Source organism: Manis pentadactyla, chromosome 18 (genome assembly GCF_030020395.1).
Source record: "Manis pentadactyla isolate mManPen7 chromosome 18, mManPen7.hap1, whole genome shotgun sequence".
NCBI classification, from domain to species: Eukaryota; Metazoa; Chordata; class Mammalia; order Pholidota; family Manidae; genus Manis; species Manis pentadactyla.
The window spans coordinates 29746296-29766983 of record NC_080036.1 but is presented as its reverse complement, the minus strand read 5'-3'; the positions used below and the strand labels follow the sequence as shown (position 1 = coordinate 29766983).

The window sequence follows — 20688 nt, the reverse complement described above, 5'->3', positions numbered from 1 at the left end:
CCCTCACCCCTGGCCTCCACTGCACGAGGGGCGGCTGCAGGACAGCACGGGAAAGGAGAATATATACAGAAGTCACTGCAAGGCGCTATCTTCCCAATGAAAACAGTGCCTTTGGCTTCTGTGCCCTCTACCTGCCATACGGACGTGATTCCCAGGGATGCACAGCCATCCTGGTTCCAACGGGACAGAAGCCACATGCTGAGGACAGCACACAGGCGGACAAAAGGAACCTGACTCCCTGATGACACCGAGAGCCATCACAGCGGCCCTGGACTGCCTGTCTATCCGTGGCCTTCCTGTCGAGTAAGCCGAAGACTATGCAGTTGGTTACCTGCAGCCAAACACAATCTGAACTCTGATATGAAATCAATCTGGGTTTCCTCCCTAATCCATTTTGTCCAAACTGGTGTGTCCATCTGTCTTATTTTTACAGCTAACTTTGGTAACCACATGTTCAGTCACCTTTAATCTCCCCACTCCTACAACCATCCCACGATTACTTTAAGATATCAGAAACGAGAATGAGGCAGATGCGTATTCTCCGAGGGGAAGGGCGTTTTAAGTAGGGCTTCTGCAGCAGCCGGCACAGTCCAGGCTGCCTTGGGAGGCAAACGAGAGAGATGGTTTCCTTCCTTATAAACTACCTAAACTCAATCCTGGACAATGTATGGAAATCCAGAAACAGAAAGAAGGAAACCAGAAATGACGGTATGTCGAGTTCCCAACCTCATCAGACAAGAGCACCAACACTGGGCTTTGACTGGAGGAGACACTACAGAGCCATTCACTCAACAAATAACCTTTTCTTTCGCTTGAGCACTGTGTTGGAGATTCTGCACCTCACCTTACATTTAAGAAAGCAAAATGGGCTGATTTTGAGCAATACCGTAATCCCAAGCAGGCTTACTAACAAAAATCTGGTGCTTTGCACTCTTCTTCCTATGTCCTTCCTAATAAAGCACTTTGTTGGCTGTAGCAGCTCATAAGGTCCCACCAGTTTCCAAGGGATGGAGAAGAATGGGCAACACTGATGGGAAGCAGGAATTCTACTAATCTCATGCCAAAAATAAAGAAAAGAATGTATCTCTGCAAGTGAGTGGCAAAATGCTTTGGCAAATTTCTTGGACTTAAGTTCACAAAGTCCAGATAAGTCATCAGCTGCTCCAGGCCAATAGTCTACCATTTCTCTAAAACACACAGGAACCCCCGGCCCCAGCAACCACCCAACAGAACAACAGTTACTTAGAACAACAGTTCCACAGCTGAGAAGGCCTCTAAGGGTTCCAAAGGCGGCGTTACTGCGGGCCACAGCGTCCCTAGCACCCTCGGCGTCCTGTGGCAACCCCAGGAGTCCCTCAATCTCAGGCGTCACGGCTGCGCCAAGGACCTCAGACAGTAAGTTCCACACACAAGGAGCAGAAGCCAACCATGTGATAAACACTAGGAAGATGAGGAACAGTATTTGTGGATACAAACTGATTAACTACTATTAGTAAAGCAGCATTCAATGGATAAAAACTATCAGCGGACTGTAAGTGAGTTAAATAGACCTTTGCATCAGAACAGTCCAGTAACTGATAACCAGAATGTCCTTGTCACCTGGACTGACTTTTACATGAGCAGGAGCTCTCCTTGCTCCCAAATGGACCCCAGCCCGGGACAGAGCCGTGGCAGGTCACTGCAGCAGCACTCTTCAAAAGCAGAGCCCTCCTCACCCACGGCAGGTTAGTGGTCTACATGCCAACTGCCCAAACGCACCGAGGTAAAGTCTAAGGGCACCTGACAAAAAGACCAGACGGGAGACAGCAGTCGCTCCCTTCAAAGAGCTCAGAAGCCCGTGTGACGGCACGCGCACTCAGAGTGACCCATGTGGCAGACAGCACCGCCTACCCAGCACGTTCCCGGGGGGCACTTCCTCTAGGTCTTCCAGCTCCCTTCCCATGAGAAGGTACAGGCTCTCCAGAGGACAGCAGGCCATGTGGGGCACTGGGGGGAGGTCGTCCGGTGGGGCTGAGAAGCCTGATGGCACCTGGGCAAAGAAAAACGAGTGGAGACAACTCAGGAGGCGCTAAGGAAAACATCAGTTAATATGTACACAGTAATTAATTTCTATTCAGGAGATATGGTACAGTCATACTTCACACAAATCTGAAATATGCACATTTAAAATGGTCTGATATAAGTATGTCTCTCATGAATAAAATCTGAAATAGTGAAACCTCTCATACATTCCGAAATTGTCAAGAATTCCACATAATTATAAGCTCTATGGCAAAGTAATATAAATTCTCTTGTGACCTGGCAGCACCCCTTTAGCAAATAAACAAACCCCCACAGTCCTTGCGAGCATTTACATGAACTACGTTCACACACCAGTTCTGGTGACCAGTGCACCACTACTTCAAAACTCATTGTTACTATTATCACTTACAATCACTTTAATCATATTATGATGTTCTTCAAGCATTCAATAAAGGCAGATGCTAGTGATAAGTAACACATGAAAATCAGTAACTTTGGAAGAGTAGTCAGATGTAATGAAAGTGCCATGAAAATGGCTGAACTGTCATTATATGCGATCTTGTTCATCTGGAAGAGAGCACACTGTGAGATACTGGGGCCCTGAAGAAGAGCAAAAATATGCTGTGCGGATAATACATTTATGAGCTCCCTCTATATATTTATTATTTTTTAAGAGATAGTTTCAAATTTTTCAAGTTTTATTAAGAAATATTCAACATCTTGGAAAGTATTTAAGATACTATCTTGAATTATTCAGTGACCTCCATATAAATGCAAGTACCCAGTAAGCATTACAATCACCAACTTACCTCTGGTACCTAGAGGCCTAAGACCCTGCTAGTGCTAGTTATGATGAAGAGAAAAGGTTAAGATAAGACATATACAAGATAGCTAACATCACAAACACAGAGTGAATGACAAGAGACCAGTACTGGCGAAGGAAATGGGTAAAAGCTCAGAGGAGGGAAAAACCCTTATGTTTGGGTAGATTTAGAAACGCCACACCAATGACGGCCTTTCAGGCACAGGCTGTATTTAAATGTACATGTTCTAACTCAGTAACAATTCTGCAGAGTAGCTCTAATGATAGTTTAGAAAGAAATAAAAAATTGAACCATTAAGTAGGAAAAAATTTCAGAATTTTCCACAAATAGGATCATCCCCTTAAAACTACAGATAAGTGATAATTAGTAAGTTTACTTTAGCAAGGTGGCTAGACATAAGACAATACACAAAAGTTAACTGTATGCCTATAGCTCAGCAATAGAAATAACATTTTTTAAAACAAACTTTTGAAATAGCAACAAAATACAAGATAGCTAGGACTAAGTCTAACAAAAGTGATTAAATAACTTTATGGAGAAAATTATAAAACTTCAATGAAAACATTTAAAATAGCCTAAATAAATGGAGAGATATACCTAGTATTCATGGATGAAAGATTCTGTAATGTAAAATGTTAATTCAAGCCAGATACATGAGCTGATTTAAAGCAGTAACAACCAGGGTCCCAGCGGGGCTTTTCATGGTGCCTGACAAGCTGACTATAAACTCTGTATGAGAGAGTAAAGAGTTAGGAATAAACAAGACACTCAAAAAGAAAAACAAGGCAGAAGGACTTGGTCTTTTAGATGTCAAAACATTTAGAAATGAATACAGCACTGAATAGAAAGAGCAATAGATAAACAGAAAAAAATGAGTCCAATGGTCCAGAAACAGACGAATTCACAGATGAAATCTGATGTGCGACAGTCAGCAAAGCAGATTAGTAGAGGTGGACTATTCAATGAATGGTGTGGTAACAACTGACTCTCTGTATGGGAGCAAAAATGAAATTCAGTGTTCATATCATATGTGAACACTGAATTAAACATTTAAACATGAAAAGCAAAACATTAAACATTAGAAGGAAACATCCAAGAAAAGTTTCCCTTCGGGGTAGTCATAACTTTAATTTTCTTAAGCAAGATACAAAAAGCAAAATCTGTCATGGAAAAGACTGATGAGTTCACTATGTTAAAATTGCGAACTTCCATTCATTAAAAGATACTAAATAGAAAGTGTGACAAGACCCAAACTAGAGAAGAAATTTGCAAACCTTAAAATTGACAAGGAATTAGTACCCAGAATATACAAAGGATATCTAGAAACCAATATTAAAAAATACATATGCACAACAGAAAAACAGGCAAATGACCCAAAGAGATACCTTCACAGGGAAGAACATGAATGACCAATAAGCACATTAAAAGGAAAATGTTAAGTTAAAACTTCATCAAAAGATCATATCATACCCATCAGATTGAGAAAATTTAAAAGCCTGATAACAGAAAATTTTGGTGAGGATGTGGAACAACTGCAATGGTTGAACACTCTTGCTGGGAATGTGAATCAGAACTACTTGGAGGACAACCTGGGATTAACCAGTTAAGCTGTTAAAATACACATACTTCAATCCCAGGCAATTCCATTATGGGTATATTGGCTAGAATTTCTTGCAAATGTGCTCAGAGAAAAATATGTACAAAAACATGTAAGGTAGCATCATCTAGATTAGCAAAAAATGAAAGCAGCCAAAATATAGTGACAGGAAAATGGATAAGTGTAGAACATTATGCAGCAGAGAATAAGCAATGAACTACAGGAATAGGCATCAACATAGATTACACCATGTTGGGTAAAAAAGGAACAAGTTGTAGAAGAATAACTATAGTACAATGTCACTTATACAAAGTTCAAAAACAGTATATTCTTTCATAATGCATATACAGGTTGCAAACAGTAAGAAAAGCAACAGAAGGATGAAGCAACCAGGCTGAAGGTGGTTCTCCTATGACCCCCGCTTCCTGGTGTTTACGCTTGTGTATTCCTCCCCCTTATGGGGGGCCTGTAACTTGCTTCTCACCAATGGGATATGGCAAGGGTGACGGGATGTCTCTCATGATTATTTAACATCACGCAAGCCTCTGTCTTGCTAGTAAATTTGCTCTAGATTCTCCTCACTGGCTTGAAGGAATAAGCAGGCGCATTGGTAAAGTCCCCATGATAAGAACTGCAGACAGCCTCTAAGAGCCAATGGGCAGAAAGCATCTGGAGCCCTTGGTCCTGCAGGACAAGGACTTGAATTCTGCCAACAACCTAAGAAAACTTGGAGGCAGATCCTTTCCCAGTTAAGCCTCCAGATGAGAATGTAACCTGGTCAACACTCCAGCTGCAGCTCTGTGAGACACTAAGCAGGACAAGCTACACTGTGCTTGGATCCTAACCCACAGAAACTGTGAGATGGTAAAATGTGTATTGTTTTAATTTGCCAAATTTGTGATAACCTGTAATATGTAGCAACAGGAAAATAATACAAAGGAGAAACACCAAAGACCAGGGAGAATTTACCTCTAGAGTATGTCTGAAATATTCCATATTTTTTTAAAAAGCAGGCTGGAATTAGATTTTATAGGGCTGCAACTACTGAAATGAGCCATTTGTGCTGCCCATCATTTTATCACTGCTCCCGCCTCATGTGACACGTAAGCAGCTGATTCCAACCTCCACCCCAAGACAGCAAAGATACATGACGCACAGGAGACAAACTGCAGTGCTCACGGAATTTGTGATGCCAAAAAAAAATCAGAGTTCCATTAAATAACAATTTCTTACTCATCTTGACAGTTTAGAGTAAAAAACAGAAAAATATTTACCAATACTTGACCCTTACTGATAACTAACAAGCTACCAACTATGTCTAAACCAAGATGTTAAGATGGTCACGATGGGCTTTTGCACGGGCTTTTGGCTCCCCTAAATCGTGACCCTGTGCACACCAAGAGCACTGTGACCTCCGAGGATTAAGCTGCTAAACTGACAGAGTGATAAGCATGCAAAGCAGGGCAGTGACTTCCTCCAACTGCCACCTTCATCTCTCTCCCTTCGTCTCTCAAGTACAGGACCTTTCCTGGTTTACGTGCAAGGAGAGAAGCCTGTGTTCTCGGCTCATGATGCTGCCCGTCTTACAAGTTCTCACTGTACTGCTCCTTGCTGAGCCCCACTGGGTCCCTGGGCCTCTGGCATCTCTGACATATTATGACCTTTATCATTTAATAATCACACACACACACACACACACACACACACACACACACACATATTATGACCTTTATCATTTAATAATCACACACACACACACACACACACACACACACACAGCGTATGTCCAAAAATGTTCTGCGATCTGTAGGGACATATTATGACCTTTATCATTTAATAATCTCACATACACACACACACACACACACACACACACAGCGTATGTCAAAAAATGTTCTGCGATCTGTAGGGACATATTATGACCTTTATCATTTAATAATACACACACACACACACACACACACACACACACACACACACAGCGTATGTCAAAAAATGTTCTGCGATCTGTAGGGACATATTATGACCTTTATCATTTAATAATACACACACACACACACACACACACACACACAGCGTATGTCCAAAAATGTTCTGCACACACACACACACACACACACACACACACACACACAGCGTATGTCCAAAAATGTTCTGCGATCTGTAGCCCAGGTGTAAACATGCTGGTCGTCCACCTACTCACAGACCCTCCCGGCTCGTTTCTGGGATGGGTCTGCCACGCCACTGCTGCCCGGCACCCACTCACTGCACACACCCTTAGCCTGCACCAGCTAGTTTGGGGATCCCCGTACCCCTGGCAGATCTGCCACTGCCCTGGCTCCAGCATGGCATTTCTTCTCTCCAGTTCTTTCATCTAGCCTTGAAGAAAAAACCTTATAATTAATTAAGGCCTGAAAACTTGGCTATATACTGGGTTAATTTCTTAAAAGCTACTAAGTGAGACAGATTTACCAAATGTCACCAAAGCAATGCAAGAGATAGATGGATTCATCTGAATGTGTCTTTATAGCTAAATCTACCAACAAATAACCACCAATTTGGAATCTGGAAATCACTCAACCAATCTGAAAAGACACCAGAACTTGCAAACAATATATTGTTGTTTTACCCCAATTCTTACCCGCTGCAGAAACTCAACAGGACTGTATTTGGGCCCCAAGACAAAAATTTTCTTCCCTCTTCGAGCCACGCCACTGAACACTCGAGCAAATGCGATGAAAGACTCTTGGTTGGTTTCCTCCTGGGGTACAGGTTTAGGGGCCACACTGCCCCCCTGATGCTCATCACCTGCCAAGAACAAAAGGCCAGTGAGTACCAAGAATGTTCCCTCCACTCTAGGACAGACTAGAGACACAGAGGGGAGGGTGCACATGATACATCTGGCCCCATGTCAGGAAAGAAGTGCCACGAATGAAGGAATATTGCCAAGAGCTACAGGTAAAGCTAAAAGCCCAAGAACTGAAGGCCGAACACCCATGTCTAGCGAGGCTTTGCAGCAAAGCCTTTTCAGGAAGCTGTACCTTCCGGCTCTTCTCCCGTGGGACTTGCTTCAAGGGCCCTCCCGTCCTGGGTGGGCTCCAAGGGTGCCTGCCCCTGCATGGCTGCGAGCTTCTCCGCGTGCCTCTGTCTTGCACGCTCACACCTCTGAGCAATTTCTTCTTGAGTGAGAGGTCTACGGGACATTACACGTGTTACCATGGAGCACCTCCAAGCATCTCAGTCCACTAACGCAGGACACAGCCAGTGCTAACAGGCTGGAGAAGCCGGCGATGGGCCCCAGGGCCCTCCCGGGCAGCCTCCTCCCCCCGCTGTGGAACAGGAGAGAAGACCTAGCAGGCTTTCTCTGGGAATGCATGTTCCCGGCTGTTCTGAGCTTAAGAAATGACATGCAAGAGCCCCCGTCCCCAAAGAGAGCCACACACAGTGGCATGGAACCTTTCTCAGATACCTGTGACCCTTCAGAACAAGGCAGAGGACAGGGGAAGGAGGGAACATGTACCGACCAGGGCTAAGAACACCGCCCTGAGAAATAAGCATGAGGCCTCTGGGAGAATTAGTTTCCTCCACAAGTACAAAAATGTTTCTTCATGCAGAACTGGGGTCCAAGAGGCAGGGTTCAGGGTCAGGATGAATGCTCGCGACTCGGCAGGACTACAGGGTCAAAATGATCATCAGCCAGTGTGTCGGCCCCAAGTGCCACCACAGAAGAGGCAGCGTGTGACCATGTGAGCGTGTCTGCTGGCGGCTGGGTGGGGGTGAGGGAGGGCAGCAATCAAGCTGTTTTTCCTAATGAGCTACCTTGTTTGCCAGGCCACAAAATGGGCAGTTAAGAGTTTTTAAAAACAAAAAGTTCCTACAAAAGGGGAGCACTAAACTGAATAAAAATGGGCTTCTGTTTGGGTGTTCAGGTTGGCAAGGCAGAAAACCAGGCAGGTTCACTAACTCCCAGGACCTGGCTTCTTTCCCAAGTGTGGGCCTTCGTGAACCGCCTGCAGCAGGAACCCCAAGAGCAAGAGCGGCGCTGTCTGAAGTCGGCAGGACCGGAGCAAACTGAATTCGGCTCTGAGCTCTGGGGCCCGGCATCAGGACACCACGGCTCGTGCTCAAGCCCTACTTGATGCGCCCGCCTGGGAGCTGCGCCACTCTGCCCGGCCCTGTCGCCTTCCCCTCGCTCCCCTTCAGCACTGGAACCCATCAGATGGCCACTCAGATGTGCACGGTCCACATGCCCTCTAAGTACTCCGGGAGCTCCTGCTGCCCGGTGCCCCGAAGCCGCCTCCTCCTCTTACTTCCTGCGGCTGCCCCGGACGACGACTGCTTCAGCCAGACTGCCCACTGCTCCGTTCCTCAGACCCTAGCTGCTGGACAAGGGCTGGACACTAGCTCTGCCTCCCTCAGCACCTGCCCCTCAGTTCTAGGGCTGGTCACCTCCTGTGGGAGACAGGGCTGGGCCACAGGACACAAGGATATGAGAGACCAACCTTGGAGCACAGCTGGGTCAGGTTGTGACACAGGGAACACGCGCCTCTTCCGGGAGGCTCCAAACCTCAGACGGCCGTTCCACCAGGAGGCGGCCTCTGACCTCGTGGCCGCTAGCCACGGCTGTGCTGTCCTCTGCAGCTGCAGCAGCACCTACGTCCCTCCTCTGCTCTCGGGCAGCACATGCCTGCCCTTCCTCCCTGCTCTAGTCTGGGCTCAGCGCCCCAGCCGGCCCTTCAGCCAATCCTTACACAGCTCACCTCATCTAGACTTTTGCCAGAACCTCTATAATATCTGAAAAGTGTGAATTAAAATAAAAATGCAGAAGACATTATTATTATGAGAACAGGAAGGAAAAAATACCTGAGGCACTAGTTAGCACACAGAGAAACAGTCTCTCCCAGTGGGCCTGGAACTACGATCCAGACTTTGTGCTGATCGCGGCACATATACTATAGCATATATTTATCACAACAATTAAATGAAACAGATACTATTACTCCTATTTTACAGATGAGCAAGCAGAGGCTTAGGAAATTTAAGTAACTTGACCCAAAGTCATCCAGACAATAAATGAAAGAGTCATCAATCAAATCCAGGTATGACTCCAGACTCTACACTCATTATCACCAGGGTATGTCTCCCATTCAGAAGGAATTAAAAATGACAAAATCATTGTGATACTAAGTAAAGATGTTTTAATCTAACTATGGTTAAGAAAATAGCATATTCATTCACATGTGAGATCCCCATTCTGCCCAAGTTCATGACAAGACCTGGAAAAATTAGCATTTATATTCACTAAGTTAGCATCAAATGTACAGTGGCTTGCTATCCGTCTACCCAGTCTCCTTCCCCAGCTCCTTACCTTGGCTTGTTCTGAGGCAAAGCCTTAGCGTCCACGGCAAACATTTTGGAAACAAAGATAATAACAGGAGCAGTATCTTCACTTCCACATTTCATAAAAGCTACACAAACAGGAGGGAAAAATGTCACTATCTTTTCGCCATTATTAGCCAGATTTTTCTGAAAAACGAGATGTTTAGAATATGACATCATCTAAATATGTAAGCAGCCTAGACATATAGCCTTTTACAATAAAAATGCCACTTAGAAAAGTGTAAAACTGCTAGAAAAGCAAGAGCAAGTGGAGTCGGCAGAATGAGGAAAGGAAAAGCCAACTGACGGTGGTGGGAGGAGGGTGGGGGCTCCTGCAGAGGCGGGGCCGGCAGGGGGTGAGCCCCCCGTGAGCTGGCACGTTGCTGCCCGCAGTCAGTGAGGTGGGACTGAGGGATGTTACCAAATGCCAACAGTTGACAAGGTAACTTATAAATAAAACACATAAAAATCAATAGCTTTTCCAGTTCCCCACAAGGCAAGTTAGAAAATAAAAGTCAAAAATAGTTTACCATGACACTAACAAAAAAATCTTAATAAATTAGGATCCAATACAAAGATGCCAATTTTCCCTAAATCTACCAATTTTAACACAATTTCATATCAACATATTGAAGTTTTTTCTTAATCTCCATTGGCGGTGCAAAACCACTGGTAGTAATTTTGTTTAAAAAAACCACCCCACATCAAAATAATCTGTATGTAAATTAAAGAATTCAACAGCAAAATTAGAGTAATATACTACAGGAGGTAAGAATCAAATCTTATCAGAAGTGTTGCCTGGGAAACTCCCGGAAGAGCCGCCATGCCCAGACTCGCACGTTACCAGGAGCCTTGCGCTGGCTGCAGGGCTGAGAACACCACCGGGGGTCGGGAGCAGGGGAGCCAGCTGGGAACCATTATGATGACCCGGGGAGGGGTCACGGTCGCCTGGCCCAGGGGGGTAGCAGGGGAAATGTGGAGAAGTAGGCGAGTTCTGGAAGTATTTCAAAGGACTTGCCAATGGACTGGGTGCAGGAGTGAGATAAATGCAAGAGCCACGGATGGCGCCAGGATTTCTGGGCCAAGGAGAGAATGGACAGAGGTTCCTGAACCGAGATGGGAGGGCCGGGAGAAGCAGGCGTGGGGCTAAGAGAAGCGGCCCGGTCTGGGATATGGTCAGACAGAGATGCTCCCTGAAGAGGTGTGTGGAGAGGGGAGTGTGCGGCTGGCGTGGGGAGAGTCGAGGGAGGATCTGCAGTGGACGTACAGCCGGGGGAATCACGTGCACACTGCTGTCACACAAAGCCTGAGACTGGACAAGGTCACCGGGTGAGTGAATGCAGGCAGAACACAGAGGAAGTCCAGAGACTGAGCCCGGCTCGGGCACCACACAGCTTCCAGCCAAGGGAGGCGGAGAGGAAGGAGAAAGAGAGGGCAGGAGACAGAGGAGCAGATGCCCATGGGGGCCTGGGGCCAAGGGAAAGGGGAGGCTCAAGGAGGGAGGGGCGGTCAACTGGGTCAAGTGCTGGTGACAGACCTGCTTAGCGACTTAACAAAGGACAGTCAACAGTGGCCCCGAGAACAGGGGCAGGGTGGTGTGGGGGGTGGACCAGGGGAAAAGCGGGGACAGGGAGTGTGTACAGGTGGACGTCACGGGGCCCTGCAGGGCCTGGCGCACGGGGCCCCCTCTCAGGAAGGGTGTACACGGGGCTACCAGGAGCAGCCCCGGCCTGGGACTCCTCTTCCACAGTCCAAGGGACGCAGCCGTGGCAGTGACGCAGCAGTTCAGGACACGGTCCTGGCTGCTCAGGACGATGGACTATTACATCATCACGAGATCAGGCAAAGAGACCAAGACAGAAGGAAGGAGTCTCAGAGTCTTCACTCTGACCCCCTGGCAGGGCAAATGGCTAGGGCAAAATGGAAACTTTGAAGAATTAAAAAAAAAAAAAAACTGGTGAAATGGTCATTTGTGAAATTGTTTATCTGTGTGGAGTTGGCCGTTTGGCAAATACTGGCATCCAGAAAATTGGTCTAGGGCAGCTCTAAGGACACAAACCCTGTACATGCCCTGTTCACCTTTTCCTCACCTGCTTTCAGCGCCTGCGTTTCTGGTGGGAGAGAGTCAAACGCCCGTGACCCTGCGCACATCAGTCTCTCCACTCGCTCGGCTGTGACATCGAGGGGACTGGGAAGCTTCTGACACACCATAGCTGAAGTCAGCTGTTAAGGACTCAAACCCTGAGAGCAGGCCCTCCCCAGGCAGATACGCAACACACGGACACTGAGGCAGTGAGGTACGTCCACGCAGAGAAAGCCCAGGCTCTAAGGCACGTTCCTTTACACGGCCTATCTCAAAATATGGGCACAGTTTCAGGAGTTCATGGACTCTGAAACCTAGACAGGATTCTTACAATAGGTGGTCTGAAATACTGATGGCCCACAGAACAGGCGAGAACACCAGAGCTTAGCAGGTTGGCTACCTGTGACCTATGTCCGAAAATTTTTCATATGGTTTCAGTATATATAAACTTTTATAAAATAACCACCAGCCACCAGCTACGGTACAAGAATGTCCCGTACAAGAGCCAGTGTCACTGTAGGGGTACGGGTCCATCACGGCTCTGGGTGGAGACACCCCTGCTGGTCCACTCCCAGGACACAGCACCACCACAGAGGTGCTGCTTGGTGAACAATTAATGATTCATCTATAAAATAAATAGTTGAAACACTTTTGGAATCAGTAGCATGATAGTAAATATCAAGCTGAAGAAATTATGGTACTAAAAATGAAGAAATGACCTGACACAAACATCTAAATTTCTACCTACATATAAATCCTGAACCAAAAAAACATCTTCTTAAAAACATTCACTTGGATGGGTATGAATACTAATTAGTATTAGTACATTAATTTTTTAAGTATTAAATACAGTGTCATGGCAGAACACAACATAACCACCCAAGACGTGTGGGCTGGACTGGAATGAGTTATGACCAGAGGGTTTCCTGGTTCCCGGGAACATGCTTCCTCTGGTTTTGTCAAAACTATGATGTCATTAAGAACCATTAACAAAGGATACCAAGGACAGCATGGGAAATGGGGAGCCACTGACTGCAAATGGCATTGATCTGAACTTTAGGGTCTGAATGACGTGCCTCTCGGGCTCCAATTTTTAACCCTAAAGAAGTCACTATTTTATCGATTTTGTCTTTGTCCCTACAGCAAACATACAAGATTGGGGGGGAAAGGTCACACACAGATACAAAGGAGCCATGAGGAACAGGAATTCAACAGTATTTGACACATTTACTCCTAGTGAATTGCTTTTTCTACAAAAAACTAGAAAGGGCTCGCACCACAGGAGAGCAGTGCTCAACCTCTATGCTAACACTTTCAAATCAACCTGTTGTAAAACTCCCCATGAGGTTCCTTCCCAGTCTGTCCCCTTAAACAAGCTATGTCAACTGGTGAAGCAATGTTACAAATAAATGTTAAAATACCATTTTTCCAACCCAAAATCACTTAGCAAATTTACTAAATAAAGCAAACTTTCTTTTCCACTAGTGCCCGGTAAGCCTTACCCCAAGCTCCCCATTAATGATCCCAGAAACCAAGCACCTTTTGTACTACGATTACTATTTTATTTTCAAGTGGCTTTGTAAAAACAATGGTCCAATGTTTTTTCCATCTTTCTATCTCTTCAACTCGGCACGCTATAAAATATTGCTGTCTGTGCCTTCTGTTTACTTGGGTTACACACACTCTTAAATGGTTTCCAAGCCCTGTAATCAGCTCCTCTGTAAAGGCTCTGTTCCCCTTCTCAGCCTATCTCAGCTTTCTTTACTGTGACTCATCAAACTGGAAAGTGAAGCAAATTCTACTGCTCAAGATGAACAATTTTATAACCACCTTACTTTTTCAAGACAGCATCATACAAACTCCATATATTTTCCAGGATCAACTGTACAAATAATGGTTTCTTTCCTTTTGCCTATAAACAAAAATACACGTGCTTAAGTTTCTCAATATTTAACAGGTAACTTACATATTCATTCTTGAAGTGTTTTATTATCAATATGTATCATTTCTCCTAGAAAATATTTGTTCAAGAGTAAAGTGAGGGGAAGTAGTTGTAAGAATGCTCTCAACAGCCAATAATCTTCAATCAGTAATTATCCACCACTCTTCTCCTGGGAACCATGGACTTCACAAACGACGGGACCTTCTGAGGGACGCAGCCCTGCGGACACGGCAACCACACCCGCCCGGAGAGCTACACCCCACACGGCAGAGCGGGCCTCCCCGCCGACCTTGTTCTCAAGAATGTTCTTGACATGGAAAGTTCAACTTCAAGAGAGAGGACATTAAAATATCACGAAAACCTACCATTTCTCTTATCAAACTATGCAAAATACGAGCAAGAGCACTTTGAGATGGACTCTCACATACACTCTAGGTGGAACATACACCGACACCTCCATTCTGAAGAGCGACGAGCAAGGCATTAGGGAATGAAGTCAGTACCCTCAAATGTGTGATTAAAAAAAAGTCACAAATAAAAATTTATGCACAGAATATCTATCATAGCTTTACTTATAATATCAAAACATTAGAAAAACAGAAATAAAAACTATGTGCAATCTTAGGAAAATGATTACATAAATGATGACGCATTCACAAAATAAAATAATGATAGCATAGTTACTGTGGCAGGAACTGTTCTAAAGACTTGTCTTGAGTGAGCCCATGTGATCTTGGGTGATCATGTGATCATACCACCCTATAAGGTAAGTACCACTACCTCCATTTACCGATAAAAAACTGAGACGAAGGTCACAGAGCTAGCATACAGCCAGACGCTCAACCCTGAGCTTTCCCGCTCCACTATACCGGTTCCTTCTTAAACACGGTTTATAAAAGCTTTAACAGCAGGGAAGACGTTCACCATGTTGTGTGAGGCAAAAAAACAGCTATGTATAAACTGGAGTACTGTATAAACTGAACACAGTACGATCTCAACGGAGGGACCCACGTGCCTGTCCAGAAAGAATGAAAGAAATTAAAACCATAGCATTAGCTAAGTGGGCTTCTCATGTTTTTCTTTCCCGTGGCTTTGTATTTATGAGTACTTTCTGAAAGGAATATATGCTCTTCAGTGAGAATAAATTTCCAAATTCCTGAATTTCACACAGAAAAAAAAAAATCAAGAAAAATATCCTTTGAGGCCATGCGGCTCAGCAGTCCTACACCGCTCTCTCCCTGGGAGGAAGGGTTCGGGCGAGCACGTGTGCCTCCCCGTTAGCACTGCATGCTGCCCAGTGTTCTCCGGGAGGTCTTGGCTGAGACCAGGAATGCAGTGTGGGCCACACAGTGACACGGAAGAGGCTTCTGTTTGCAGTGAAGGTGTAATGTAAAAGCATGATGCAAAATGTGTCTTCAACTACTCAGTATCAGATTTTTTGCTCCCCTTAAAAAACAAAACAGGACAAAAAAACAGTTCTTTGATCCCTATATTCAAAGAACTCTATTTAAGCAATACCTGGATATAAGACTCATGAGCTTTAAAATATTTAATATATTTAATAAAAATATATTCAGTAAAAAATTTGCTATGAATTAACCCACATACACCAAAGCCAAATTACATCTATTAAAGGTGATACAGGACAGGTTTTCACACAAGAATGTGACCAACAATCGAAGGGGCATATGCCACATTACCTGGTCGGCCTTCATAATCTTCTTGGCCTTCATATTTATATAATAATCTCCCCACAAGGTTTTCAAAAGAAGTTCCTTTCTGATGCCAATTTTTTGACTGTAGATTTTGGCAAAATGCTCAATTCTGGAAGAAAAAGCAAGTGTCCATGTTGACAACAGTAAGTATGACTATAGCCAAACTTGAATGTTTCTACACTGTTCCAAGTGCAGCCAATGTATTAATAAACATAATCATTCCAACGAGCCTACAAAGTAGATGCTAATTATCTACCCCATTTTGCAGAAGAGAATAATGAAGCACAGACATACTATACAGGTAATAAGTGAAGTTGGGACTCACACCCAAGCAGCCTGGCTCCAGAGCCCGTGTCCTTGTCCCACTCTCTCGACAGCCCTAGCAATCAGAATTGATGCTCTAGCTCCTTTTTAAAATTCTGCACGTGTAAAACAAGGTCACAGGGACCATCCTGGCTCCTGCTGCCCATTACAATGCCAGCAATAAACTGTGTTTCAGCCCTTCACTACTATAGATGCCTGTGTGGACGAAGAAAACAAAATCTAGAGCCAGAATCTGCCAAAAAGGCTTTTTAGCATCCTGGATTAAAAAGGAAACATACACCCAGGTACTAAACTCTCCTGACCCTTAGAGAAACCAGTTAGCAGCAGGTCTGCTCCATTGCAAACCCCAGCCACGTGAGAACAGCCACTTGACCACAAGGATTCTGTTCGCAGTCCCTGCACCGTCTGCATAAGGGCCCTAGACAATAACTTTTCTGCAGGAACAGTATATATTTAAAGTTTGAGTCCAATTCTTAAAAGTACCAGCATCTTAAAGAATACCTGCTCTTATCTCCACTGCAGAAGGCATCCAAGCTAACATTCTAGACAATTCCTAATGTCAGTCAGCAACTGTTGCATTGCTAGAATCCAGGGGTTAACACCACGGAGGCCAATTCACTGATATTCTCATGATAATGGAAGCCGGTGGGGCAGTAAGAAGCTGGAGGAGTGGAAGCTCAATGGTCAGAACCAGAAGAGTGAAGAGCACCGGGCAGCAGCTTACTAGCAAAAGCAGACACTACAGAAACTGCTGAATATCCAGTGTCCTCTCTCACTGGGGGCTAAAGAGAAGAAAATACCCAGCCAAGAAACACAATTCAAATTAAACAGTTACAGGCTGCTGATACTCTGCAGTTGGCTTCAAGGGTACATTACTTCTAAAGCAATTAGTGCTTGTAAACTTTATTTCCCATTTGATTCAACAGTTATTTATTTAGTTGAGGTTTTAATTTTCCAAATGTTAGCTTCTATTCTATTGTTTTATTTATATTCATTATGTATAAATAAGTCATATGCATAAACTATGCTGTTATTACTATATTATTAATTTATAGTTTTTCTGGTCTTCCTGCAGGAGGAACCCTTCCTCTCCCTGTGAATCCTTACCTCACTGTGCAGACTAGGGCTTCCCTCGTGCGTGGGGCCGGAGGAGCACGCAGCTCTCTTCCATTTCAGTCATGACCCCGCAAGTGGGGAGAAGGTCAGTGGCTGGCCTTCATCAGGCGGAGGGCCTATGCCTCAAAATCAAACAGGCTCTGGCTTGCTGCCTCCCCAGGGCTCAGGGCCCAGAGCCAGGCCTCCTCCCTAGATTCCTGTGGTCAAGCACACTGAGAGCAGGCCACAGAACCTTCCTTCCAGACCCTTCTCTCCCTGCAGCTTTCCACTGTCACCACCCAGTCTCGCCAGGTGGGCTGCAGTCCTCTGCGCAGACGCGCAGCCCCACGCCAGGACCCACAGGGGGCCGCCAAGAGGAGGCAGCTGCTGCGGCCCGAGTTCCCACGCTCACTTCACCAGAGCGCTGTGCGCTTCACAGCGACGCTCGCTGGGGCCTCCGCGATCAAGCTGACACTGACCGTCACCTTGGCAACTTGGGTCTGTTCCTGGATGGTCAAAACTACAGATGATGACTAAGTGATTAGCACATCAAACTTTCAATACGTTCATATTTTTTGAACTTGCACTGTGTTTCTGCTTGATACACAACCAATTTTCTTATATCCTTCATTGACCCTTAAAACAAATTCTGACTTTAGTTATTACACTATTCATATGGGTTACGTTTCTAATTCACCTGTTAACAACCGTGATATGATAAAATCTGCCCCACCCATACGCCTGCGGACATCTACTTCTGTTTTGTCTCATGTACTTTGTTATGACAGTTGATACATCCAGCTGATCTCTTCACTACAGGAATGTATCAGTTACCCATAGAGAAATGACGCTTCTGCCACAATACACTGGCCATAAATTCTGCTTTATCATTAATATTGCCAAACCTCCTTTCTGTTCACATCTGAATGACATATTGAGCCAAACCTTGATGTTTAGCCTCTGTCCATTTGCTTTATATTTATCTATTTCATGTAGCAAACCTCTGGATATTTTTAATGAAGTTTCCTTCTTTAAAAAAAAAACTATCTCAACTGGGGGATTTCATATATTTACTGTCATAACTGTTCCGATCAGGTGGATTTCTAGTATGATTTGTTTATATTTCTAGGAATCTTTTTGAATGTTGATTTCTGCTACCTACACTGCTATATTTCCTTTTATTTTTTACAACAGCTTGTCAGATAAATTTCCTGGTTTTAATTCAAAGAGTGGCAAACATAAAAATTCTCACACACACCCTAAAATCTCTCTCAAAATCATAAATGATAGTAAGAAACTCACCCACTTGCTTAGGCCACCCTTAGCCCATCATATTTACACATACAGATCTCTCAAAATCTTGTTATTTTTTATCCTTTTCATTTCAATCCCATAGTTAGCATTTGCTCATCAACATCCACACTTCCCCATCATTGCTTAGCGCTCTTAGTCATTGATCTGTCATTAGTTATAATTTTAAAACAGTTTCTACCACACTTCTCCACTCTTGAATTCTATCTTAATTAATTTCTTTTACAGAAACTTCGAACAAGATTCTGCAGAACATGTTTTCCAAGACTTCATGGACCTGTTGCCTTTGGCCTGGTCTCCTGTGAAGTGACCGGGCCACATGCCCTCAGGTGCCCATGCCCCCCCAGGGGAACGTTATCAGCTGCGGGACTCTGGGACACTGGCACGCACACACAAATAAATCTATCAGGCAGGGCCTCTCGCTGTCTCTTCTTTCCTACCCCTGCAAGAGGACCTAGGTTCCTGCTGCCAGATACCCAGGTCAACGTGCTGCTGCTGCACGTCCAGAGCAGGCTCTCCTGAGTTACCCCCACCTATGAGCAGACTCAGCCCGAACCCCAGGTGCAGCCCCTGGTCACACTTCTCAATCCCATCCCACTGAATGAGATTTCATAAACCAGCTTCCAAATTCTAAAACTGTGCTCAATTCCTACCTTTTTTGACACATTAAGTTGCCAAGTTTTTCTTACTCACTGACATTTTAAAGTAAAATTGGCAAGAGAGGGTCTCCAGTGCTTCCATTTCCACCATTTTCCCGTAACTTAACACATCAATCTGTTGAGAACAGGCACTAGCAGATCTCTAATTACAGCCGTGTCTAATACAGGGGAATTCATTCCCTGACACAAAACATGTAAAAATGTCCGAATTGTGAGAGACACAGAAGTTGCCCTTATTCTGTTTAAGCCTCTCTCCATTCCTTCTCCTTCCACAATAAACTTCCCCCGACTGATGGGACTTAGACTAAAACTCACATAAAACATTAAATTATTTATGAAAATCACTCCAAGAAAAAGGACAAGCCCCCCACCTTGTGGCTCACTAGGAAAATGCTTACAAATTAGGAAATCAACAGGTCTGACTGAATTACTATACTTCTTCAGCTCAAAGAAACTCCTGGAAATTATCTTAGCCTAATATTCTTGTTTTTCAGAAGAGAAAACTGAGGCCCAGAAAGGTGATAAGGACAAGTCATCGACTACATATTAAAGGTACCAGTCTTTAGCAGGTTTGTGATTTCCATTTTCTTTATATCTAAATTAATTCAATTCTGGTATGACCTTTATAGGCACTGAGTGGACTAAGGTATCCATACCTGATCACTAACAGAAAAATTACGGTACTATGATGTATTATACTGCCCAAGGCAAAGCGTGTTCAGTCAAAAGGAAGTCAAAGAGTGCACTCCTGCCAACAGGACAAGAGAGAGCCAGGAAGGGCCAGGCCCCTCCCAGGCAGTGTACCCCTGGTTTTTCTATAAAGAAAAATTATTTCTATTTTTCTTATTCCTGCAAATTATATGCAAGATTAAGCCCACAACTAAAGTTAATTTCATTATAGTTCCATAACTGTTGATGCAAGCTGAAGACACTTTTCTCAATAATCCTTTAATTACATTTGAATTTTCTAATTCCACAAGTCAATAGTGGCTGTGTTTAAGAAATGTGATTTACTGCCTACCACGCTCCAAAATCTAATGTCACTCTTACATGGCCCTCTACTTTTCCAGGAGGGCAATTAGAAGAAACAGGGCCCCTATATTCCACGTGAAGATCCCACAGAGGCACCATGGTAAGAAAGCATGAACTTCAGTGTCAGGCCGACTTTAAACTCAGTATCAGCTCTGCCACTTAGTGACTAAGTCATGGTAAAAAAATTGCTCAAAGTCTTTGAGCCTCAGATAATAACTGCCAGTATAGATAACAAAATTGATATAAATGTATTTGCTCATATGTACATAAATACTCTGCAGAGGTTACACAAAAAACTGCCAGGACACACCATTTCCTGTGGAGAAATGAAATGAAAAGCTGAGAGAGGGTGTGTGGGAGACTTTACAGGGCATGCATTTTTATACCTTTTGAATTTTGAATTTATCTAAAAAATAGAGTTTAAAAAAAAATGAGTTGTATATTAAATCTATAAGGAGATGCAAGATTGGCTCAATATTCAAAAATCAATCTAAACCACTATTTTAACAAGTTAAAAAATAATATTAATTGATAGAGAAAAAACATCTGACAAAATTTAACACCCATTTATAATAATGACTCTCAGGAAAAAAAGGAATAAAAAGGAACTTCCTCAACTTGATAAAAACATTTAAAAACAACCTCCAGCCAACATTATACCTAATGGTGAAAAACTGAATGCTTTCCCCTTAAAACTGAGAATGA

General features: G+C 44.1%; 1 protein-coding gene across 5 annotated transcripts in view; it reads right to left on the bottom strand.

Annotated features, from left to right (window-relative positions):
• EFL1 (elongation factor like GTPase 1) overlaps window positions 1-20688 on the bottom strand; it is a 104939-nt gene that overhangs the window by 65359 nt on the left and 18892 nt on the right. For all 5 annotated transcript variants that reach the window (XM_036932043.2, XM_036932038.2, XM_057494754.1 and 2 more), the window contains 8 exons: window positions 15548-15671; window positions 13741-13817; window positions 12906-13042; window positions 11913-12035; window positions 9812-9911; window positions 7485-7636; window positions 7085-7251; window positions 1891-2029 (listed from right to left, as the gene is read on the bottom strand). In XM_036932043.2, the coding sequence (XP_036787938.2) occupies window positions 1891-2029; window positions 7085-7251; window positions 7485-7636; window positions 9812-9911; window positions 11913-12035; window positions 12906-13042; window positions 13741-13817; window positions 15548-15671 (1019 nt within the window). The remainder of the gene's footprint in view (window positions 1-1890; window positions 2030-7084; window positions 7252-7484; window positions 7637-9811; window positions 9912-11912; window positions 12036-12905; window positions 13043-13740; window positions 13818-15547; window positions 15672-20688) is intronic.